The 25,376-nt window shown below is 37.1% G+C and overlaps 2 protein-coding genes across 3 annotated transcripts; both read right to left on the bottom strand.

The window, feature by feature from the left end:
• Positions 1-1,188: 1,188 nt before the first annotated feature.
• On the bottom strand, positions 1,189-12,144 carry LOC137747286 (suppressor of RPS4-RLD 1). 2 transcript variants are annotated; one of them, XR_011069938.2, is made up of 25 exons: positions 11,737-12,144; positions 11,513-11,622; positions 10,129-10,772; positions 9,963-10,007; positions 9,638-9,739; positions 9,474-9,554; positions 9,219-9,285; positions 8,677-8,777; positions 8,449-8,556; positions 8,029-8,099; positions 7,848-7,904; positions 7,164-7,272; positions 7,000-7,080; positions 6,623-6,709; positions 5,497-5,703; positions 4,317-4,654; positions 4,133-4,219; positions 3,947-4,046; positions 3,653-3,744; positions 3,531-3,569; positions 3,337-3,427; positions 2,378-2,475; positions 1,973-2,282; positions 1,844-1,889; positions 1,189-1,467 (listed from the first exon to the last, which is right to left on the bottom strand). XR_011069938.2 is itself a non-coding variant. In XM_068487372.2 (24 exons), the coding sequence occupies exons 1-23, from the start codon at positions 11,856-11,858 to the stop codon at positions 1,994-1,996; spliced, it is 3,126 nt and encodes a 1,041-aa protein (XP_068343473.2). In that variant the 5' UTR covers positions 11,859-12,144; the 3' UTR covers positions 1,189-1,467; positions 1,973-1,993. The 2 variants fall into 2 exon arrangements, 1 of the variants encoding a protein (XP_068343473.2); XM_068487372.2 differs by lacking the exon at positions 1,844-1,889.
• A 2,141-nt stretch (positions 12,145-14,285) lies between these two features.
• KAI2 (alpha/beta-Hydrolases superfamily protein) lies at positions 14,286-15,963 on the bottom strand. Its single transcript, XM_068487757.2, has 2 exons — positions 15,510-15,963; positions 14,286-14,956 (listed from the first exon to the last, which is right to left on the bottom strand). The coding sequence occupies exons 1-2, from the start codon at positions 15,875-15,877 to the stop codon at positions 14,512-14,514; spliced, it is 813 nt and encodes a 270-aa protein (XP_068343858.2). The 5' UTR covers positions 15,878-15,963; the 3' UTR covers positions 14,286-14,511.
• Positions 15,964-25,376: the final 9,413 nt, after the last annotated feature.

Genomic DNA, 25,376 nt, shown 5'->3' with positions numbered 1-25,376 from the left:
GTGTTATAAAGGATTATTTGCTAATGGCTATGGTATAGCGTTATTTGAGAACATCGCAACCGTAATAGTGCATACTTGAGAGCATTTCCCAAATCAATTTGATATCAAAAATACTATTCTTACTATTTATTTGTATCATCTATTTAATAAAAATGAAATCCCGTGTGACATCCCACATCGCCCAGGGGAGTGATCCTTATATGTATATTCTCATCCCTACCTAGCATGAGATCTTTTGGGAGCTCACTGGCTTCGGGTTTCGTAGGAATTCCGAAGTTAAGCGAGAGGGGGGGCTAGAGCAATCGCATGATGGGTGACCCACTGGGAAGTTGCTCGTGAGTTCCCAAAAACAAAACCGTGAGGGCGTGGTCGGGGCCCAAAGCGGACAATATCGTGCTACGGTGGTGGAGCGGGGCCGGGAAGTGGTCCTGCCCAGGCCGGGATGTGACAAATTGGTATCAGAGCCTAACCCTGGTTGCGTGTGTGCCGACAAGGACGTCGGGCCCCTAAGGGGGGTGGATTGTGACATCCCACATCGCCCAGGGGAGTGATCCTTATATGTATATTCTCATCCCTACCTAGCATAAGGCCTTTTGGGAGCTCACTGGCTTCGGGTTTCGTAAGAACTCCGAAGTTAAGCGAGAGGGGGGCTAGAGCAATCCCATGATGGGTGACCCACTGGGAAGTTGCTCGTGAGTTCCCAAAAACAAAACCGTGAGGGCGTGGTCGGGGTCCAAAGTGGACAATATCGTGCTATGGTGGTGGAGCGGGCCCGGAAAGTGGTCCCACCCGGGTCGGGATGTGACACCCCGACATACTCTATCTCTACTAAAAAAATGGTACCCTATAGGTGTTTCGTTTTTCACAATCAGTCACTTTTTCATGAGACCTCATGACCCTTTTAGACAAGAATTGGAAACTCGTGACCCTTTTTGACTCTAACTTCGAACCCTCGATGGTGTAAGATGTATTTATTTATTTTTTCGAGCAAACAATATTATCTACACTAAGGGTGATAAAATAAGCTTAACCTCACAATAGACCAACAATAATGTGATACGAATTCGTTTTTGACAGGAATCGGACCTAAGATCTCTCACTTAAAGGAAGAACCAAGGAAAAAGAAGAAAGGAAACACTAGAGAGGGAAATGCGGTCAACAACGACAAGGTCCCAGAAGGATAAAAGATGGTAAAAATAAATATGTATATCATGACAACTATTTATTGTGGATTAGAACTGCAAAGCAAATTTATTGTGATAAATAAAAACAAATGCCGGGGCAACGAAAATAAAAATTACAACCTTATTATCCTAGGGATCTGTACAACAAATCAAATAAACGTATAGCAAGCATACACGTTACAATGATATAAGCCGGTGTAAGATTTGCAGAAATCTTGCCTCAAATTGACTCTGTTACTCTCCGAAGAACAAGGCAAACAATCTTCCCGCTTAAAACATTTTGCTGCAATCAAGTCAAATTCAGGTGGTCACGACATCGTATCGAATGATGCGTATATTACATGTGGGAGCTTCATTTGGATACCTGGATGTCCAATATCTAAAGACTACGTAGCATGTGCAAAAAATTAGGCCTCGTTCAGTGCCTTGGATTGAATTGGATTGGGTAGCTTGTAAACTCTTAAGGTATATTGATTACTGAAGGTTATAGGTGAATGGTATTTACATTTTTAGGGGATTAGACATGACGGAAACTTATCCCTTACAATCCCGCCAATTTGGGAGGGAGTGGAAGGGGTGAGGGGTGAGTTTCCGTAAGAAGTAACCCATTTTCCACCTTCAATTTGGCCACAATTTGTTCATTTCTTCCTTCAACGTACCTTGAATCTAGTGGGGGTTGTGACGGTTGTAAAATCCACTTCAATCCTAGACACCAGACGAGCCCTAGTTTTGAGCAATCAGACATGTATACTGTATTCTCATTAGATCTACTGATGCAGTGAACTCACCTCTTCAGAACTTTCAGAAACTCAGTCATCATAAGTGCTCAGAGCAGCAACAACTGAACCGGTTGTGGCGAGAGTTGATTGCACATCGGGATGATCTTTCCAGGATGTTGTTGCCTTCAGACATGGATATAGCCAAGTCTTCATCGAATAAACAAACGAGTCAGGATCAGAGTTCAGAATGGCTTCCCAATCTACCTGTAAACCTTGTGGGATATTTCCTATGAATTCCATATTAGCAGCAAGAAATAATCCGAGCATAACAACAAACCCCACAGCAGCAGAGCCTCTTGAAAGAGGCATAAAATTGTACCTGAGACGATTACATATGGATGTACTCTTTATTTAGAACTATATAATTTCGGAAAGACACATGCCATATGTATGCATCAAGGTCAAATGATATACCAGTAATATGTCATCCTTAAAATTGCATCTCTCACTTTTTCAAGCACGATGAATTCATTAGATCCATAATTTTCACCGCAATAAGCGTTGCATATAGCCTGCGGATATATAGTCGAGACATGAACATTAGCTATTCATTCAGCCAAACAATTTGAAATAAATAAAGAAAAACACCATCAAGGATTGCACCAACAAGGATTGTTGATACACTGAGTGAAGGGCAAACAACAATATAAACAAATATTTTAGCATCTGTAGCTAAAAAATTCTGCTCATTGGCACCAGCCTAAAGCTCCAGTCTATCCAAAAGATTCTGCTTTGAAGACAAAAAGTAAATGTGGGATTGTATCTTAAGGTTCTGCTTAAGCAGGATATATGGTGGCTAATTGTAAGGTATATCTCGGGTACAATATTCTGTTTACATATTAATTTATGTAGTGTTAGCAGTCTGGAATGAAAAAAGTATATCATCAGGAATGCGCTATTACTAGGATTATGAGTCTTGCATAATCCAAGAAGTAATAACTCTGGGAAGGTATCAGTTTTGAGCAATATGAAAATTGAGTGTTCACAAAGTTTGCAGAAGTGAGAGAAGTATAACACTTCAAAGCACATTTTGTTTCATGAGTCAGGCTACGTTACAGGTTGGATGTAGGATTAGCTAGATCAAATTCAGATATACTCTATGCAAGATCTTGTACGAGCATTTCACTGGCCAACACAATGCTCCGGAGATGCTATACATACAAAACTAGGGATAGGGGATGGTAAGACGCACTTCTCATGTCTCACAGTGTGATATCTGTTCTTCCCATACAAATGTATTGCTCATATCAAGGATACCCAGAAACAACTTAAGGGATTTAGCATGTTAGATTACCCGTATCTATTAAACAAAAGAAGGGACAGAAATACAATTAAATTTATTGGCTCGCATAGAAGGGTGTAGGGTAACATACTTCCCATGCCTTCGCCATTTCTGCATCAAATTCATCCCACCTTGAAGGCGTACAAGGTGTTCTGATTGCAAATTCATATTTGTTCTCCCCCCTGGAATAGACATTTGATACATCCAGAAATTGAAAAACGAAAATAAGTAAATAAGGTGGAAAAAATAAAAGAGAAAGTTGCAAGCCAAGGAGCAAAAGACTACATTTTTACTAGGGTAATCCTCGTTCCTTCAAGTTGCCTCCTGAAATAAGTAGCCAGTCAGAAATTAGGCGTGACATGGAATTAAAATTTAAGGACATCAATTTTAACAATATGTAATCTTACCCCTCAAAGGCAGTACTATCGCACCAAGTAGACAACCAGAAGTCCTCACCGACTACTCTGTATAAGTCAGCGCAAGATTTTGCTTGCATAATCTGCATGGATATAACCATACTAGTGAACAACTATTTACATATTAAAGAAATTATTCTTAAATGAGGGTTAAACATGAAAAAGAAAAGCAAACAGAAATTACATATTAAAAGTGACAATATCATATATGAATTTGATAAGAGTAGTCTTCCAAGTCATAACATAAGATTTTCGAGAGTATAAATATAACATTGGTTAACTCACATCTTGCAATTTCCCATCCCTGGATAAATCAATAAGGTTATCGACCTTACTATACACATAAGATCTTTCCTTCATAATAGCCTTGGCGACATTTAATGTTCTGCCACATTGACAAGTGATGAGCAATCGAGGAAAGGCAATTGTTTGAACAGTTCAATACTAAATGGAACCATTATAGACCTTCACCTTTCAAAATTTGGGAAGTAGCGAACAACTTTTGCTTGTCCTAGGATCAATGGTGTATGAGATCCAAATCCAGCATTAAACTCTTCACTGAGTTGTGTAGAAATCCAGGTTCACATTAGAAGACGACATAGAAGAATATTTGACCATCTTATTTAATCATTAAAATGGAAATCAGATGGAATACCTTAGCTTGTTAATCCACACAACAGGATCGCATGGCTCAGAAATCTGCCGCCATTTAACAGCTATTGAATAAACCTCATGCCATGACATCATTGACCGTGCAGATGAAATAGCTTCTGTAATTCCATATGAAGTTGAGGTCTCCGAAGAGCTACTCGTACTACAACCAGCACCACCTCTGTTCTGGCTGGGCAAATTAACTCTTTCCCTTCTCCGGCCTCGCTTACCAGACTTTGAGATGCTTTTATTATTAGAAAATTTCCATTCCGCTTGGAAGGAACGCCATGCTTTTGAAACCCTTTGAGCAACCTCAATAGCAGCCAATCCTGCCATACGATGCTGGTAGACATAGAATATGAGAAACGTAATAAAATTATTGGTTGGTTAATTCGAAGACTTCATGGCAAGGAAAACTAGACAAACAATGAAATACATTAAATTCTATGCATGCAGAGTTGAATGCTCAAAATGAGTCAACAGAAGAATGCCAAAAGCTACGACGTAATAATAACAACCCGAACGAAAATAAAAAAGTAACAAAAAAAAACAATGCGGAAAAAGCTTACTTGTTTCTTCTTTAAAAAAATATGGAAAATGCAGAATTTAAGTTTAACTTGTCTACACGACCACAATAGGTCAAAATTAACAGATTTTACAGTCAAGTACAGATATTAGCTCCTTTTTTAAAACTTGTTTGGACCAGAAAAGTTAATTCTTGTCTTTAAATTGGCTCGGTACAAAAAGTCTCAAATTACCCAACAAAACCATGAGCACTTTCATTCATCAATTTTTGTTTGGGACAATGAGGCGGATAAACAGACCACGTAAAAGATGCTTCATTTAATAGTGGAACCGTTCTTGATGTGCACCTCTGGTGAAATGTTTTGCAAATCTTTCAACTGAGCAACTTTTTAACAGATGATATACCATTTTCATCTAAGTATGAGATAGGTGAAAGATTATGAGGCTTGAATGCATTGCAACATCTGCAGCTTCAATTGAATCTAACTGATCCAGATTGTTGAATTTTAGTGGGAAAAATAGAGGTGTAACTATTCCTCAGGTAATACATTTACTTAAAATGATAAAAAGTTGAAACTAGAGAAAATGGAAAAACAGGAAAGAAATACAATTAAGAAGCCACAACAATTGTTGACGAACTTCAAAGTTATCCAAATCACCTGACGCCGATTCGGTAAGAAGCCAGGACTATCATATTGGATTTTCCTTCCAATTGAATCCGCAGCTTGCAGAAGAGCAGCCTTCTGCTTTGTAACTGAAAATTCTTGCTTTCGAACCTTGCCTTTCTTCAAAGATTCACGCAGGGGAGGTTGTCGATAGACCTTTTCGCATACATTCTTGGGGTGCAATCTCTTGCACCAGTACTCCTGAATATTTGATATTCAACACATAATAAACATAACGTAGGAGAATTTGGAGAAATTGGTTAATGCTCCATTTGCATGTTGATTTGTAAGAGGCTGTGTTTAACCCTCTATTTCGGAAAACATGGTTGCATTTTATAGCTAAAAGAAAAGGAAGTTTTAGGGTTTAACCCTCTATTTCGGAAAACATGGTTGCATTTTATAGCTAAAAGAAAAAGAAGTTTTAGGGTCCTCTTTGAAAACCATGACTATTAAAGTGTGTTTGGATGAGGGACTTTAAAGTTCCAAGAAACTTAAGGCTAAATTGTTAAAAATCACGACAAGAAGACTACCAATGCACTATTCAAGCACTACCAAGCTTCTTCTAGCACATCACAAAGAGACTAAACAAAGGACTTCCAAATGACACCTGAAAGGTGTGTCATTTCAAAATTCAAAGTTTTCTTAAATGTATTGCACCTAGTTATTTTCTTCCTCTTATCTAATTGTTGCAGTGCATCCTACCAAATATAGCCCAAGATCCATGTTACTTTAAAGTCCCTAATCCAAACGTGCCGTTAAAGTTACAGATAGAGTTCCCTTTTTGAAGTAATAGTTTAATAACTTTAGCATGGTTATATTTCGCCTCTTTGAAGTGGAAAATATTACATCTTGAAAGTTTCATATTTCAGCTTCAATTTCACAATTTGTCAGCTAAAAGACTAGATAAGGGAATCGCTTCCTGTGTAAATTTTATATTTCTCAGACGTCATTTTATACTTGATGCCTTTTGTGTAATTATTTACAGTATGTCAATATGCATTTATTCAGGTATAACTGTGCCAAACAATGTTAAGTTTCTGATTTGAGAGGCATTCACTTGCTGAATGATACCTTGAAAAGTGAGAATCAAGATCGAATATAAATTCTCAAGAGAGAATACCTTGAAAAGTGAATCAATATCTCCATCAATATTAAACCAGTAAAATTCACTGTTGATTTTTGATGCTGTGTATAGAGCAATCTCTTTCTGAAAACAAAACAAAATAACAATGTTAAGCGTTTTAACATATAAGCAATGAATAGTTTGAGTTCAAATAAGGACATTGTCATTCATCAGTTCCCCTTGTGTGATGTACTCGTGATTTGTCATGCATAAGTTTTCACTCATGAAAGGGATACTAATGTTTCATTCAATAATATTGACAAAATCAAATAAAATGCGGGATGGAGCAAAGTGTCAAAGGTTTATTAAAGACATATGCTAGAACATGGAACTGCACGCCAAGAACTAGGCATATTAGTCCAGATAAATTAAACCTGATAAAAAGCAAGGCATTGCAACACAAACTTCTCCATCGAGTCTAGCTCCAAATCAAGCACAGCATCGTAGTCCTTGACCTGTGACCAATATATAACTGAAATATGAAAAATATGTAGCTGATATTCCAAACCCAACAAACCAAAAAAATAACTTCTAATACCGCATGTCCATATTCTCCAAGGGCATGGTAGCAGGATGCCCGCAAATACAAGCACTCAATATTGGCACTCTCAATGCTCAACCCAGTTGACAAATCCTTAATAGCCTTGCTGCAGGATAGAATTCAGCAATAAATTACAGAGACTATTTCAAAAATAGCACCATGCTGCATTTCACTAACATGATACCACAAATTCAGTCAGGCATCTCCAAGCAACATTAGCAACTTTTTCATCTATTAATATGGTCAAATGTCATCATCCTTAATATAATACTAACTACACCCAATATGTATGGAGACTAGAAAACCAAGAGTATAGCACTCCACCACAAAAAAAGAAATAAATAAATACATAAATGAAGGCTATTGTGCATGTGGACTATTGTAGTGCCTAATTGGATTGTTGTATCCCAAAAAAAAAAAAATATCGTTCTTGCAACTGAGGATCACAAATTACTAAATCTATATATGATCAGTGCTTAAGTGGATTGTTGTATCACAAAAAACACATCATCCTTGCAATTGATGATCACAAATTACTAAATCTAAACATGATAAAAAACACAGGTGATATCCAAAAATCATTTATTCTTCAGAAGATCATGCAAACGTGTTAGGAGTAATATGGTTAATGGTTACATCAGTCAACCACTGAATCCAAATATATGATTTGGTAGAACGCACCTGTGTTCTCCCATCCCATGGAGCAGTAGTCCACGCAAATGATATGCTTTGGCAAACCTATCAGATTTAGACCAAAAAAAAAAAAAAAAAAAAAATATCTCCAGTGTTAGCACCAGGCACCTGAAGATCAACATAAAAATTACAAACATGGATGGCTTAGTTCAGACAGAAAAATGCTCACCTTCCATCAATTTGTAGAGCTTTCTGCAGACATTCCAAAGCCTTGGCTGGGTTTGCCATATCTTGATAGAACTGGAATAACCGACATGACAGAAAAACAATATTCGTTATAAGTTCTAACTGTTTGATTTGTATCAACCAAAATGGCAAGTCCTATTGACTCTATAAGTAATTAGGAGTGAACTAATAAACTGCTACAAAGCATCAGTTATGAGCCTATTCTTTAGATTCTAGTTTATTATGAATACTATGTCGTCATAGAGACATTGTCCCATATTGATTCCATGAGATTCTGCTTTTCACTATGAATGATGCCATTGGAATTGAGGATAACCAATGAAATGAACTAGGCACAAAGCTTTCTCAAACCTTGATGGAAATGCATTTGGCCTTGGTAAACAAAGAAATTTCTCATGGATACCTGGGTTAGCTGCACCCATGCCTCAAGAAAATTCTGATCCAGTTGAATTGCTTTCAAATGTGCCTCCTCAGCTTTTTTATATTCACCGACAGAAGACAATGCCAAACCCTAGGGAAGCCAATTACAATTTAGTCAAGACTCAATAGTACAAGATATATTCCAGGGTAAACAGCATGAACAATCACTAGACAACAGAATCAACAGGAAACTGAATCTTGGAAGACTCACCAAATATGTGTATGCAGATGTATTATCCTTGTCAAGTTTCACGCACGCAGATAGATCTTCAACAGCAGTGTAGAAGTCCTTGAACTTGAAGTTGGCAATTCCTGCAAAATTACAATGCTACTGTTATTATCTGTCTATAAAAAAATTCGTTCTTTTTGGCTACTAATAAAAATACAGTGAATAGATTTCCCAATATGTGCAGTTCTATTGGCTATTGTGTCATAGTATTGAGGTTATCATGCAATAGTCTCTATCACTTGCATATAAATTATCATTTAATATAACTGAAGACCTCACAATCTTCAATATCAAGCTTGTCAGTTAATAGCCTATCAATGCCTCTAGAAAATTGTTTGCCTGCATCATTTTTAACATCTAAACAGCCCTTAATGCACCAAAAAAGTCAAAACGAAATACTGAAATTCCTGTAATACAATGTCATTTTGTTCATATAAAAGATGAAGGCATTATATTAGAGCATTTGAAACTGAGTCCTAAGATATGATGATTAATGAAAAGATATGGGGGTTTGAGCTAGTTACCCCTTTCGTGCAAAATGTCAGCTGAATTTGGTTCAAACTCTAATGCCTTGGACAAATCTTCAATGGCCTGGAATTATGAGGGAACAGTACATGAAATATGCATGGCAGTTCTTGTCATAACAAAAAACTAGATATTATTCTATTATTTTACCAATAATTAAGTTGAAGGAACAGTGTACAACCACGACCAAAATATTCATTAGTTAAATTCAAAGACAATACGGTTACATGGAAAGACTAAGGTAGCATAAAAACCTCAACAAATTCTCCCATGGCAGCTCGCGCTTGCCCTCTCCGTTTCCATGCCTCACAAGCTGATGGATTTGATTCCATGGCCTGAACAACACAATCAGATCAACCACTTGCATGTGAAACCAAACTGTTTTTATTCTTCTGTCAGATATTACTTAGTCAAATACCTTTGTAAAATCAGCTATCGCAGCCTCAAGTTCCCGTTGGAAAGCATAGGCTGTCCCTCTCCCTATTAGTGCCTCTGGATAGTTAGGATCCTCTTTCAATATCTGTGCATATAATTTACAAAAATGCAAATGTTCATAAAACTTGCTAATTGGCCCATAAAACAATGACCCTCTAGCCCTGTTGTTCCCTATCCGCACACCAAAAAAGAAGAAGGGAAAAGAATACAAATGGAAGTCAAAGAAAAGCAAGGAAAAGTATAGATGGGAAGGCAAACTGAAATTGCCAGAAAATGTTCAGGATGACTCGCATGGAGTGAAGCTTTACCTGGTCAAATATTGATATGGCATGAGCATACTTCCCTTCATTAACCTGTAAAAGAGTTATACTATATGTTACACAGAATATAAGGTTTAAACCACTGGAACTTCAACATAAACGTTAACTTTGCTCAAACAGAAAAACCGTTACCAAATAAAACATTATAACATACCTCTGCTATACCTCTTGACAGTCGAAAATCCACACTTATTGACTTGGTCTTTGAAAGTCTAGCAACAGAGAACTTTTTATTTTTCTTGGACTCCTCGCCAATTTCATCACGTATATCAGATTTACTACTTAGTTTAGGGGGTGTGGGAGGAGTTTCTATTAAATCACTTGACTTGCTACAAATCATAGGTAATTTACTGCATGTATCACTTAAGTCATTGCATGATTCAGAACTTAATTTATCATGATTCCCATTCATTTGGCTATCAAACTTCTTACTTCCTCCGGCTTTATCACCAATTCCATTCGATGCAACAAAATTACCATTAGACTTTCTATGGACCTCGGAGTTAACCGTTGATTCACTGCATAATTCTGATTCACCACTCAATTTATTGTCATTCTTATAAGTTTCACTAGATTTCCCATTAACATGCGATCTTGCTTCGGATGAAAGGTTAGATGATGTTGAGTCTTTTGCTTGGTTTTCATATCCATTACTTTTGTCCTTCTTTGCAATTGTTAAAAGCCCTTCCAGTTCTAGCAACTGCTTCAGATCTGCAGACTGACAGAAGGCATGTTCATAGCCTTGCTCCCAAACCAAAAGAGCATCCTCTTTCCTTCCCAAAGCAGAAAACGCACGACCTAGACAACAAAAACCAAGTCTAAGATCACAAAATGCCTGAGACCCAAGAGTACTTCATGTCGAATAAAAAAAAGCATCAACTAAGTGCACACAGTGAGTGCACAATTATGCATGTAAAGAGCCATATGATTCTAACATAATGAAATTTTAGGTCAATTATAAATGTGCTGTTTCGGAGAGAGCATGAGTGTGTACATACATATACGTACATACATACATATATATATATATATATATAATTCAATACTTTCTATTAAATGTATTTTTGTATACAATGACGGGGAGTAAGCTCCTAATTATTTGAATAACCAACTATAAAAATACATAAAATCCAAGTTCCAATTTCCCACAGACCATTCATTAAAGCATTTTGAAGTAACTTTTAGATTAACAAAAAAAGAAAAAAAAAATCTAGATACAAGGACCGCCGCAATCAACACCGCAAATCATCTAAACAATGCAATTGTGATGCCTTAATATCTTGCGTACAAATTCTATGAACTTTTCACTCTGCATCAACTAACCACTCACTTAATCACATATTCCATACAACTAAAATTCAAATTAAGACTACATAAATTCCATCCGGAATCTCTAATTACGAGTAACTAAACAGTTGCACAGTTAAGCTATAATCTTCAGCTAGTTACTCTAATAATCCTACGTTAAAAAAAAAAACGATATAAACATTCCAAGTCAAATAAGAGCTCGAATTCGAGGAAAATGATCGGAGGAAAACCTTTGAGGATGTAAGCTTGAAGAAGCGCGGGATCCAGCTGAAGCGCCCTATCGCAGTCCTTAATCACGTGCTTGTGGAGCTCCAATTGGCTGTAACAGAAAGCTCTGTTGCTGCAATACACCAACATTCACAGCCACACAAAATCGATCAGAATTCGATTACTAGATTGAAGATCGGTAGAAATCGAACGAGCGAGTGAGAGAGATATGGAGAGAGCGGCGGACCAGATATCTTGGATGGAAGAGGACTGGGAGAGGAGGGAGTCGAGGACTCGGATGGCCTTGGACCAGTCACGTGAGCTGCAGAGCTTGGCGAGCTCGGCCCTCTCGGCGACGGTGGCCGTCATTTCTGAGTCGCCGGAGCGAGGGATCGGGATGGCGCCGGGTCTGTGAAAGTCTCGAGTTTTCTCGCTTGTGTGTCTGTTCCGCGTGTTCCTTTCTTCGCTTCAACGGCTCCACCAAGGGGACGGGTTAAAGCGGAATAGGGGTAAAATTGGGAATATGGAAAAAGTAAAAGTTGAAAACTGCGAAGTGGGGAGGAAAGAGAGGAATGGCTGTGAGCCTGTGAGCACAACTGGATGGGATTGTGTGCCTACACGTGCGGGTCGCACGTGTTTCGATATTGACATGATCGGTTGTGGTCTGGCACTTTGACATTTTGTACGGCATCCGACCAGGTAAATTTGCAAACCCATAAACCTTGTTCATGTCGGATGGGCCTGATTTAATTTGGGTTCGTATGTACTTTGGACTGTTTTTCTCAGGCCCATTTTAGTTATCACAAAAAAATACAGCAGATTTATATTAAAATTTACCAAACGATATGATGCAGCTTTTTTCACTCACAGCATTGACAAAAACATAACTTACTAAACACTTACCATTTATACTCCAAAACTTATTATTTTCAAAGTACATCAAAAGCAGTTTATGAAAAAGACTACTACAATACTAAACTGGCCTTCAGAACTTTTATGCGATCGTTTGCTAAGGTTAGGCTGGAATATACCTTTACTCGATGATTTATGCTCTAATTCTAAAATAGGAGAAGGACTTGCATCAAACATGTTTATTGTCACCTGACACTCCAGTCCAATAATACAATATTGTGTGTAAGTTTTTCTCATAGGAAATTGCATTTTTTTGTCCTTAAAAAGAGGACAACAAGTGGCAAGTCATGATTATCCACCCCTTCCGGAAGCCGGAAAAACTCATAGAGGCATTTCAGCTGCCCCTGACCACAAGTCTAGCTTCCACATCAACAGCTGGTTTCGCACCCGATATCTCTAATTTTTAGTTTAAAGAAAACCTCGTAATTTGGCCTTTACCACTAAACCACCAGCTTGTGATTAAGAAATTGCATTATTAGATCCAAACATGTCATGTGCGACTGTAAACATGTAATTTTGTTCCAAAAATATGCATGTTTTGACTGCAACGAATGTGGACATCCGCAGATCGGCAAAGGAACGACAACATGCGGAAAAACATGTTCGCCAATGGCACCACGCAACTGCTTCGTGAGTCATGACAAGTGTACTCATACAAGATATTTCTTCAACTATATACGTAACATGCATGGCTCCTTGGGAACAAGCTTTCATACTTCCGTGGCAGAAAGTGGGAGATGTGGAACATTAACCTCCTTTCCTTCTTATGACGGTTGTCCATGTGTCCGATTGCATCGCAAATTATTGTGGGTAAGGAGTGGCGGCCGCCCCTTTCTTTGCCGGAAATCAAGCTTAGGAGCGTGGTTCCGTCCCTTCGGTCTCATCGAAAATGATGAAATTCTGTCTGATTTTTGGCTTTTGGGTTTCCCTGCTCTATCCCAGCACAAGCTGATCGCATGCTCTCTTATTTTCCCAAAAAAAAAAAAAAAAAAAAAAAAAAAAAAACCTAGGCCAAAGAAAAGAGGAACGAAGATCTGCATTTTGCAGTTTCTGGAGACTTCTCCCATCCCACCCCTCGTGACCTTTCATAATTACAATTGGTTTTTTTTTTTTTTTTTAAATATTGGCCAATCAATTTGCACCACTTAAATTGCTTTGTTTTACTTTTTAATTATTATCTAATTAATATGACCATTCTTTCAATATTTTTTAAGTAATTTGTTTGACATTGTTATTTATCTTAAATTTATACAAGTTTTAAAAAATAATTTGTAAAATATTACGAACTCCTAATTATTTTTTTTCTTTCTCTTACTATCAAATTCAACAAAGTAATAAAGAAAATTTGTCAATATTTTTATATATTATATGTTTTTTGGATATTATAAGCTATATAATAAATAGACAATTATTTATATGGTATATAATAAATTTATTCAAATTTGCCTAGGCCCTCGCCTAAGTGTAAAGTCATGTCCATCGCCCGATTAAAGATTAACATCTTTTAAAACTTTGCTAATTATACAGTTAAGTAATAGGACGATACAACGAGAAACGGTGCTAAATCATCCTTCAAATAATATTGTTGTTCAAACCCACCTTCGACTATTTTGAGTAGTCCAAATCCTCTTTTGAATATTTCGGTTAGTGCAAATTCTCTTACGGGTAGTTCAAATAATCTTCTTGCAAATCCTGCACTTAAACCTCAAATAAATGTTCACATTTTTTCTGGACGTTAAATTTTTTAAATTCTGCCCGTCCTCTCAATAATTCTTGACTTTGCCATTGAAATTATCCACATAACTTCGAAGTTGAACCAACAACCAACAAAGACAACGATTTTTGGAGATGCGTGGAAACACAATTTACATGTAACACATTCACTGACGATGAAAGTACGTGTTCAATAACAAAGCTTGTCTGTTTTGATCCAAATAACTGTTCAATAACAAAGCTTGTCTGTTTTGATCCAAATAACGTTACATTATGTCATTATCGAATCAAAACACCAAGTCGCACTCCACCAGAAGACCTAAACCCAAATTAACAACCCACCTACATAATCAGTTGACTTTAATTATTCCAATTACGCTTTGAAAAATTATTACAATTACACGGCTATGTCATATCTGATGTGCTTGAGCAGCACCGGATTCACAACCTCCGGCGAGCTCAGTTGCGGAAGATGACCGTCTGACGACATGACCTCGACGATCGACTCGCCGCCAAGATTCTGGTGCAAATACTCGGCCACAACCACAGGGACAGCAAGGTCTTTTACACTCTGTAATATGTGACATGGCACCGTGATCAACCCAAGCATTTGTCTCAGGTCGCTTTGGAATATGGTTTGTGCCACGCTGAGGGCAATGTCCGGCCGCATGTTGAATAGGGTCCGGCTGAACTCCTGGACCGCCACCGAGTCCATGTCGCCGCCCACAGCCAGTGGCGCGAATCCAGAGCACCATGCCTTGTAGTTGGACCGGATCGCCTCGAATAGTTGCTCAAGATCTTCTTGCTCGAATCCTCCATAGTAGTCCACGTCGTTGAGATACCTATAAAAATGTTTCATTTTAATTAGTTGAATTGTTAATTGTGTTTAGGAAGTATAATTAAATAACAAAACAATCATTGAGAAAGATTGGAGAGCCAATATACTAATCAAAAGGTAGTTTTCGAAGATTAAGTAGTTGGGTTTGTGGGACTTCAGCTTAATTGTATAATTATTAAATTAATTAGTCAATTAGATCGATGGATCCACTTTGAACAGACATGAACTAGTTTAACAAAAAAATATATATATGTATATGTGTGTGTGTGTATATATATATCAAATAAGAAGGTAAAATTGGAGAAATTAGTTAATAATTGATGGATCCTCTCGAACAAAGCTTCGAACAAATCAGTCTCCACTTTGTTGGACAAAGTAGGGAGAGGTCGAGAACTTCAAAACTCTCCAAATCACAAAAATAAAAAACTAATATCTTATTGGCAAAGATAAATTTAAGATGATTAAGTAATTGGGTTTGTGGGACTTGAGCTGAATTCTATAACAATTGACTTCGTTTAGTTCCTAATTAAATGGATTAATTAGACGACGATATTTACCTAGGGGAGGCGGCGATCATGACGAGCTTGGTGAAGAGGTCGGGTCGGGTGATGGCGGCTATGGCTCCGATCATGCCTGAGACGGAGTGGCCGACGAATATGCATGACTCGATGCGGAGCTCCTCGAGAATGGCGAGGAGGTCGTAGGCGTAGCCTTCGAGAGTGGAGTAGCGCTCGAAGTCGAAGTATTCAGGGTTGGTGGTTCCGGCGCCCATGTTGTCGTACATAATGACGCGGTAGTCATCGACGAGGTGGGGGACGAGGTGCTTCCAGACCGACTGATCGGTGCCGAAGCCGTGAGCCAGCACTAGGACTTGCTGACCCGACCCTAAGACGCGCACGTTGTGAGCTTCTTCCACTATTCCCATTGCGGCTCTCTTTCTCTTCTTCCGCTTTCTCTCTCTTCTTCCTCTCTATGTTGCTTGATTGATGGTTGGTTTGGCTGACAAGTGCCAACTGGCACCACATATACGAACCCCTGCTGATAAGATCGCGGGGGGTGGGGGACTAATCAGCTACTGCTGGTGTACTGGAGCTTTCTGTGTGTTCTATTGACTGTTTTGACTGATGGCTGGTTTGGTATTGTTGTGTTTTGAAAAAAAAAACTGCTTATGTTGTGCTGTGAGAATAAGCAGTTGTGAAATAAAGCAGCAGAGTGTTTGGTAAACTTTTTGTAAAAGTGCTTTTGAAAAAAAAAAACGGTATTATAGTGTTTAATAAACTTTTATGTAAAACAGATGTGAAAAAGCTGGTTTTTCAAAACTGGGTTTTTCAGCTTTGTGTTTTTGGCTTTTTTCACCAAAAACTGTGAAAAAAAAGTTGAAGCTGAATGTTTACCAAACATAAAAAAGCAGATGGGGGGCTGAGTACCAAACTAGGGCTGAGTCTTTTGACAAGAAAATGAGGATTCTTGGTTAGAGCAACTCCACCCTAGCAAACTCCTAAGCTATTGGGCAATCCAATCCCCCATCCCCCAAAAATGGTTTAGCCCTTCCTAATAACTTGGGCTCCAAAGGAGCCCGACACAGACCCCAGGCCCTAATCGCCTGGCCTGTGACTAGGTCGAGTAACGTCAAGTTGACGTCATGGTAACGTCAATCTGACATCACGGTGGCGTCAGCCACGATTTTGATTTTTTTACCCCAGGCGCGTGTAATTCACCACGAGAAAGGGCGCCTCCCTCGACAGGATTTCAAGGGTGGGCACGCGTGCAGGCGCACTAAGTGGCTCTGGATTAGGGGCTAAGTGGCTCTTCCTCAATAATTGGATTTCCAACGACTATATTTTTGGGCCCAACGGCTAGATGACGTAAACATTCTGGACCGTTGGATTTTATTTTATTTTTTGTAATCCAACAGTCTAGATTAATTAAGTTAATAAAATTATAACAAATTATCAAAAAATTAAAAGAAAAATTTATTTGGTGTGTCTTTGTAAGTTTATGTGTTAAAATCTACTCACAAAGTACTTTTGGATAATGACACGTCGTGTTACTAGATTAGTTAAAAAATTTATCCGAAATTAAAAATAAAATTATTTTTTATTATCTTATAGAAAAAGTATTTTAATACAAATTGGCTGGACTTTTCAGTTTAAAGGCGCATATGCACTTAAGCAGTTACTGTTCACTAAAACTAGTAATTGTTTTGCTCAATAGCTTGGGAGGTAATAGCCTAGGGGATAGTTTAGGGGTGAAGTTGCTCTTAGAGCAAATCCATCGTTGCTAGGCCCCTTTGGGGAATAGCAACTCAATCCCTTTAAAAGAACTGTAACTGTCTGCAGTGATCAATAACTACCCAAGTGCATCTTCACCCTTAAACTGAATAGTCCAGGCAATTCGTCTTAAAATATATTGTATTTTTTATTTATAAAATAATTAAAGATAACTTTATTTTTAATTTCGGACAATAATAAAAGGTTTGTTGAAAATATTTGAAAATATTGAAATGTAGTGTAAAGTAGAAGAACATTGTTAGGTATTTTTTATAGAAAAGAATATATATTTTTATATTTTTAATCAATTTTTATAATTTTTTTTATAATTTAAATTGTGCTTGATGTCATGATGACTTATCCTTGAGTCACATAGCCCAGACACTTGGCCAATGGATTATTGCATGACTTCTTTATTGGGCTCGCCTTAAACCCAATTACCCAAGTGGGCGGGAGTGTTTTTTTTTTTTTTTTTAGGGGCCGGGGGGGATAGTGGATGGGGTGCCTATCCGCAAGGCAATTAGCAATGATGGAGTTGCTCTTGTAGGCCCTCGATTTAGGACAAGAGTAATGCTAGAGAGATCAAGTTCCTAAAACAAATTTTGTAAACTAAATGATGTGGATGTTGATGATTAGATTATTACTTAAGTGTTTATTAACATGCTTATTTTCTATTGGTGACACATCATTTGGTTTGCAAATTTAGTTTAAAATTTGGTCTCCTAGCATTATTCATCTCTCTAATAGAGGTATGGCCTACCAGCACATCTGAGTGCCATCTTTGTTAGAGAGATGATATAAATATGTGATAAAAATAGCATTTTTGTTAGGACAATTATAAGAACGCTAGTTGTATTTTTTGAGACGCTAGTTTGTAGCCTAGGAGAATTGACATGAAACAAGGACATTAAGGTGGTGGCGTTTTAATTTTTTCTTGTGACGTCAAGTTAAAACCACTTAGAGTTTATGCCCTTTTATCGTTAGAAAGTCTGCTAAATTGTTTTCTAAAACAATTACCAAAAAATCATGTGTAAAAAAAGTTAAAACACATGACAACATATTAGGTCATCTCTAACCGTATGGGCTATGTTTAGCCCTTGTACAGATTATAGCCCTACAAGAAATTATTTTTTAATAAACAGTGTCAAACAATATTTTTATGGGAGTTTTAACGAAAAACTCACAGTACTGTTCACTTTAACGAAAAACCACATTTTTACACTAAAAAGTCGATCATGTTACTATTCACTTTACCCTTTAATTTGTCCTTATTGTTAAAACTTAAAGTTTTCAAGCGTTTTTCATTAGTTTTCCTTATATTTATACCATCTCCAACTGAAGGTGGCTATTTTTTAGCCCCCCAATAATTTATATTTTTAATTTTGTTTTTAATTTTTTGGTTAATTGAATTAAATTGCCATATTTATAAATGAGTAACTCTCCATATTTCTTATCTTTATGTAATTTTAATAATTTTTCAGAATGCTATGTTTGTTTTGCTTCAAAAAAAAAAAAAAAAATTAATTTCTCGGATAGGAGTTTAAAGAATGTGAAGAATTGAAATAAGATGAGGTAAAATAGTATGGAATGGTGAAAATGATGTGAGAAATGGTTTAGATATTTATGAGAAAAAAAATTAGATTTTTTTTTTTAATTTTAAATTTCATCTTTAAAAAAAAAATCAAATTCAACAGCTAGCTGACGTCAGCTAGCAAATGAGTTGCTGACAGCTGGGCCCAACATTTCGAGCTGGTTGGTTGGCTAAGGATGCCCAGCCCGCTAGCCATAAAGTTGGATTTTGGCCCGGTGGGTCTCAATTTTTTTTGCCCATCCCTCCATTAGAGATGAGTTTTGTGTCAAAAAATGTCATATTTTGGCTTAAAACCCCTTGACCAGCCCAGTTAGAGATGATCTTATAAGATTGACAATCAATGAATTTGGTCTTCTCGATCCATATAGGCCTCCCTCTGCAACATAGTCTGACTATTTTTCATTGGGAAGAGATCCCTTCTGGATCTGTCTCACCAAATCCTAGGGATCCGGAGATCCGATCCCTGAAATTTTGATCAAACGGTTACAAATAGGGAGCCTCTCTAAAGGTTATAATAATTGTAGCCGTTGAATCAAATTTCAAGAGTCCGGATCTCCAGATCCCTAAGACTTGGTGGGAGAGATTCGGAGGCGATCTCTTCCTTTTTTTATTGACCACATAGTCATGCTTGAGGATAGAGTCAAAATCTTAGGTTCATCTTTCTTAAATGGAAAACAAATTGATTGATATGTTGAAATACGTGAAAGTATGAAGATACCAAGCTTAACTGATTAATAGGCAGATGTATCACTTAAATATTGATTTATGACCGCTTTAGTTGTATAATTATGTTGAGATACTGGTCACAATTAAATATCAAGTTATCAAACTCACTATAAATATGCGTTGTGCTTGCACTCTAGTTAGACCTGAGACCTCATCTAATAAAGTGGAGGACAATCCCTAAACTCAAAGATGATTTCGTGCTGATATACATATTGATGAGGCTTTTCATAGTAGTTTAGGTGAGTTTGATTTTTATATAGAAGAATCTTGCACCATATAATCCCTACAACATATTGTTACATTAGTGTGAGATGCGAGTTATGTTTATTAATTGTGAGTTATACCTATTTTTTTCCTATTGTATATAATAAAATTTCCATGAGTTTAATATATTAAACTTACACACACACACACACTATAGTTATAGAGTGACTGTTTACACACTTTCTCGGGCCAGTGTACTGGATCTTTCCCATTATAATAGTGAAACGATAAAAATAAATAAATAATGCCGATTAGAAAGGCAAGGCCGACGCTTTAGCCTTGCTTCTCCAGCTCCACCAGAGCATTTAAAAAGAATGCTCGGGAATAAAGCCTAATGAAAGTAGGCAAACAGAAAGATCATGTAACTTGACAGATGCTGCCACGACAGCTTGTTTCTCAACCCCAATAACTCTTGTTCTTCTTCCTTCTTAGAGGTCGATTCAGCAACTTCAGTGACCCCCATGGTTAGTCTTTGTATTCTTATGGGCCAGACTCGAGAGGGATAGCTTTGCTTTTGGGTTCTAAAGATGCCCCATCTCGGTTGTGGAACTAATCAGCTCTATCAGATTGCTTGCCTCCACAGTGAAGCTTCCAGCCATTGCTTCCATAACAGGACAGGAGTAGAAGTAAGTGCTTCACATGTGGAAAAGCTTAGACGCTCTAAACCAGGTTTCAATCGTTATACATATATATATATATATCAATAACTTAAAGTCATATCACTATAAGAGTTTGATTCTTATTTAGCATAAAATTTATTTTTCGGGTCCACTGTGAAACAATAATTATATATTGTATGTCTACAATTTTTCCATATTAAAGTTCATATATAACATATTTGATATTATCGCACTAAGGGGTGGGGGAGTGAGCTAATAATATACTAGCTATAATAATTTGGTTCGATTTTCTCGCCGAAGATTTGGTTCGAATACATTTTTGGTTTGAATCGAACCTAAAAGATCTCATCTATAAGTGAAGAAGAATACCACCAGACTATACCTTAGCTAGATTTAGAAAAAGAAAATTTGGAAATTTGGATCTCAATGTCTACCTGCAAATATATCTTTCATACATAAAAGGCAATCCAATCCAGTTATCCAAAGTTATAAATAGCCATTCTAAAATGTGATCCTTTTGAAAATTCAACTCCACTAAATAAAGCAATCATAACATACATGGTCATCTTCATATGTGGACCTAAAATAATGAATAATTATTAGCTGTCATATTCTGGCAACTGGACACCTCAACTCAAGGTGTGAGAATTTTCGCCCTTAATCATTTTTTTATAGTGCATGTTACAAAATTGGGTTCAAGGAAAGGAAAAAGCCAAACGCCAAGTTGAAGAGTGGAGAAACCTATAAGTCCAAGAGAGACTATGAATATTTACCACTACAAATAATGGGTAATTTGGTGCATGAACTCTATCACCTATTCCATTGGATGTGATAACATTGTTGGTAAATAATAAGTTTAGGATTTGGGCTCAACCCATTAGAATTAAGTTTTGTTCAAGTTATGGTTTAGTATTATAAACAGGATGTATGTTATTCACTTTAGCATAAATCAATCAAGATATAGTCATTCAGTTGTAGCCATCCCAGCATTATTGTTTATTAACAATATTCTTACTTTCATTTTTCGTTGTTTGTCCGTTTGTTTGTTCTTTTGTATGTGGACTCTAATTTTCAACTTGGTGCCAGAGCAAGCTTAATTTGCTTCTGGTTTTTGTTTTTGGTTTTTTTTTTTTTTTTTTTAGTGTATCAGTTTGTCTGTCTCCGTTGTTTGTTTTGTCCAGTTTCATTCCGTTAAACTTTTTTCGTTTTCTGGTTTGAGTTACCCTTTGTTTGTCGTTCATAAAAAATTCAAAATAAATCTGTTGAAGTCTTAAGCCAGAGTTGTGCCCAGCCGCTGGAGCTACCACACCAATGTTGCACCTTGTTTTGCACCACCATCATGCTAGAGCCTTGATGTCGTTGTTTGCCCGATTTGGACCCACTAGCCCCACCTGCAGCCTGAAGAACTCGAATCTGACGACCACAATATTGTTTGCTACATGCTACTTGATTGAACTCATATGACTCATCTGCTTGAACAATTGTTATCTTCAAGTTGGAGACTGCCACCCACTGGTGCTAGCCGTTGTATCTGATGAAAGAGTGAAATTGATAACAGATGGAATAACCTGTACTTACAAATCTATGTATATGCTTCTTTGACTAGTCAGCAGCACGAGTCAACTAAGACCAAATGATTAGTTTAACAATAACGAAATCAATCAATTTAAAAACTTGAATTACTAAAAAGTTCCTTGTTAACTAAGATCCAATTCAGTACAGATTCAAACACTGATTATCTTAGTTGCAAGGACAGGTCATGGTGATCGCATCTCGTACACAAATACTAAGGTATAAAAGCCGAGAAAAACAATAATCAACACATGATATTTTTGGTTGGAAAACCCCACCTCTGGGTTAAAAAACCAAGGACTTTCCACTAAGCCTAATTTACTAGTGTAAACAACATTCATACAAAGTTTCTGCACAAGCTCAATTCCTAGATCCCTAATCTACGGAGCATCTTATACCTTTGTGCAACCTTGCCTTACACAAGATGGACTCATTCGGTCATCACAAAGTGATAGCTTTTCCTGAGCTCATCACCTTGTGGCACCTAGAACCAACATAATCAATGCAAATGATATGAAATTTGGATTTAAAACCAGTCAGTTTCTCCAACCAAATATTTGAAAAAAAAGACTGACAATAATACAAAACTTGATCTAATTGAGAAATTTAACTTAAAAAGCTAGATCAAGAACACAACACAAAACAAGAGAACTAATGCAACCTAGATGCACAATGATTTTGGGGTTTTAATGCATAAGAACGATTTTGTGGCTGGGTAACTAAAAGTGGAAGCACTAAGCTCAAACTCAATCTTTGATGAACGTAAAATATTTTAGACAAAGAAATAAAGGAGGCAACTAGGGTTTTAACATGGGAGCTGCCATAATTTCTATCTAAATAAGGACAAAAGCCACTTGTCAATGCAAAGCTCAATCTGAGCAAATCAAAGGCTAAGATTTCAACTTGGAACAAAGTCGCCAGAAAGCCCATGTGGGCTAACTTAAAAAGTGTGTCTAGACAACTGGACAATAGTGACAATTTCTAACTAGATAACATGACTAGACAAAAAGAACTCAAGTTAATGCATGGAATGTATATGAATGACCAAACCTTTTGTGATGATGAATTGTCTTCAACCAATGCCGTCGGACACAATATCCAACAAGATAAACCCATACTAGAGTTATATAACCAGAGATAATCTAAGAGCATGTGTGGTATCATTTACAACTTTTGACAAGGAAAGCCATATATCTAAAACTAGACTTCACAATCTCCCCCTTTGGCTTTCCTTGACAAAATATTCCCAAAACCTATAACTAAAATCACACAATCGCACACTCCAAAGAACATCAATCACCATGAGAAGATCATGTAACAACCCCTTGCAAAATACAATTCTCGGCAAGAAACAAGTGAAATTTTATCATGGGTTAGGAAATAGAATATGTAAAAACACAAGGTTTTGCATGTTTTCTCCCCCATTTTGTCATGGTAAGACAAAGTGTGAACGGAGACAATGCAACAACATTAAAGCACATGATGACTATGATCACAAAAACATACCATAATAATAAAACATCATACTAACAAAGAATGTACAATTCTCGATACCAAATCATTCCACCTCATAATCAAAGTAAAAATAGATGTTCAGGGGCCTTGTTTGGCAGTACCAAAAAGAAACAAAACAACAATATAGGAAAGAAGTTTCAAGATACATTAGTGTCACAAATGTTCAAGGACATGATGAATAAACTTTCTTAAAATATATGACCCCCAAGCTAACTACACTCCCCAATAATACTAAAACTCCTCAAATTGAGATGAACCACTTGAATGAAAGGCAGAATTAGTAGCAGCAAATTTCTCACTCGGATCATCTTTAAGGTCTTTTTCTTCCGGATCTTCTTATTCATGATTTTCTTTTGGACAGTTGACAGCATCATCCTTGTCATCAGAATAAGTAAACCTGATATACTTGGCCCTTAGTAGCATAATCGGTTGCCATTTGTGCAACAACCTCCTCAGAGCTCGCAAGGAAGGTGGCAGAGAAATATGATGGAGACTGAGGAAACGTATCCATTGAACGAACAAGAACAAGCTTAGGGGACACCTAAGAGGCTTAGGCATAAAAGAAGATAGATTCAAAGATGGCAGACTAGCAAGAGGTATATGAGGCTGACTGACATGAGTTGATGAGACATAATGACTCATCGAAGACTTGAACTCAACAAAATATTGCCTAAGAGACTGAAGCTCAGATTCTAAGAAATCAATTTCCTTATCCTTAGTGGCAGAGGGTTGAGGTCGAGGACGAGGGTCACCATGAGCAACTGCGCACATCACATTGCTTAGGTTCATAATGTCTTTATCGAAGACTTTGGTGGATTTGGGGTAGAGGTCATCAAGACGAGTGGGTACACCGACTTGTTCACATATTTGAGTGATCAAACAGGGATGAACAGTTGACCCTCTTTGCTATTTACCAGGATGATTAATTTTGGACAAGATGAACTTAAAGATAATGTACCCAAAAGGAATAACTGACCCTGACAACATGGCAAACTGAATCCTAGTAGACTCAAGAGGTAGATTATTGTTTGATGAACCTAAAACATTCCTACGAATGAAATCTGACCAAATCCTATAAAATGGTTTTAGACAAGACTTTGATGCTTGACCTTTGACCAAAGGAATAGATGAACTAAATAGGCTTCACGATGGTATGCATTTATATCATAATGATATGTGACAGTGTTAAAAGAAGATATATCAGAAGCAGATGATATATCAAGTTCAAAAATTGAACAAATGACCAACGGATCAAAAATGACATTTTTACCTCTAACATAAACTACCCCACCAGTCTCAAAGAACTTCGAAGAGATATTTGAGTAAAACTCTTGAACAATTGAAAGATTTAAGTTTGACGGATGAGAGTTTACGCTTTGCAACTTATATCTCTTCACAAAGTTATCAGAGCGAATAGCATTTGGCCCACAAAGGTCATCCCAAATGATTCTTTATTCAGGAACCACTAGACAAGTAGCCATGATCTTAAAAAATTTCATGACACGAGTTAAAGAGAAGGTACGAGGAAAACCCATGGATAGGGCATTCGACGAGATTTTTGCAGATTACGAACGAGTCGTGCGACGAGAGATGAGAGACTGAGACCGAGATTGATGGGAGATGGTTGAGTTTCTTGGCAGGGTTGGCTAGATTCCCGATGAGAGAGAATCGGAAAGAAAGAGAGATTTAAAAAAAAAAAAAAATTCAACAGTAGTTAGAAGAGAATGGTAAAAACCTAGATTGGTTAAAAGAGGTTACAACCTAGGATACTGTGAAGATATTTGAGTTGTTCATCCACAACCAACGGATATGATAAGACAGTTAAAAGCAGAAATGCAATGACAAAAATGCCTTTTCCAACCCTCA

Source organism: Pyrus communis, chromosome 2 (genome assembly GCF_041283825.1).
Source record: "Pyrus communis isolate YQ-2024b chromosome 2, ASM4128382v1, whole genome shotgun sequence".
NCBI lineage: Eukaryota > Viridiplantae > Streptophyta > Magnoliopsida > Rosales > Rosaceae > Pyrus > Pyrus communis.
Note: the sequence above shows the minus strand (reverse complement) of the source record. Positions and strands in the feature narration are given on the sequence as shown.

What these genes read in the sequence shown, in the direction of transcription:
- LOC137747286 (XM_068487372.2), bottom strand. Translation starts at nt 11,858, where the DNA reads ATGACGGCCACCGTCGCCGAGAGGGCCGAGCTCGCCAAGCTCTGCAGC. An exon ending in TGACATTTTGCACGAAAGGG is followed by an intron (nt 8,778 to 9,218) that starts GTAACTAGCTCA and finishes GTAATTTTGCAG; the next exon opens with GAATTGCCAACTTCAAGTTC. An exon ending in TTGGAGAATATGGACATGCG is followed by an intron (nt 7,081 to 7,163) that starts GTATTAGAAGTT and finishes TATTGGTCACAG; the next exon opens with GTCAAGGACTACGATGCTGT.
- KAI2 (XM_068487757.2), bottom strand. Translation starts at nt 15,877, where the DNA reads ATGGGAATAGTGGAAGAAGCTCACAACGTGCGCGTCTTAGGGTCGGGT. An exon ending in ATGATCGCCGCCTCCCCTAG is followed by an intron (nt 14,957 to 15,509) that starts GTAAATATCGTC and finishes ACATTTTTATAG; the next exon opens with GTATCTCAACGACGTGGACT.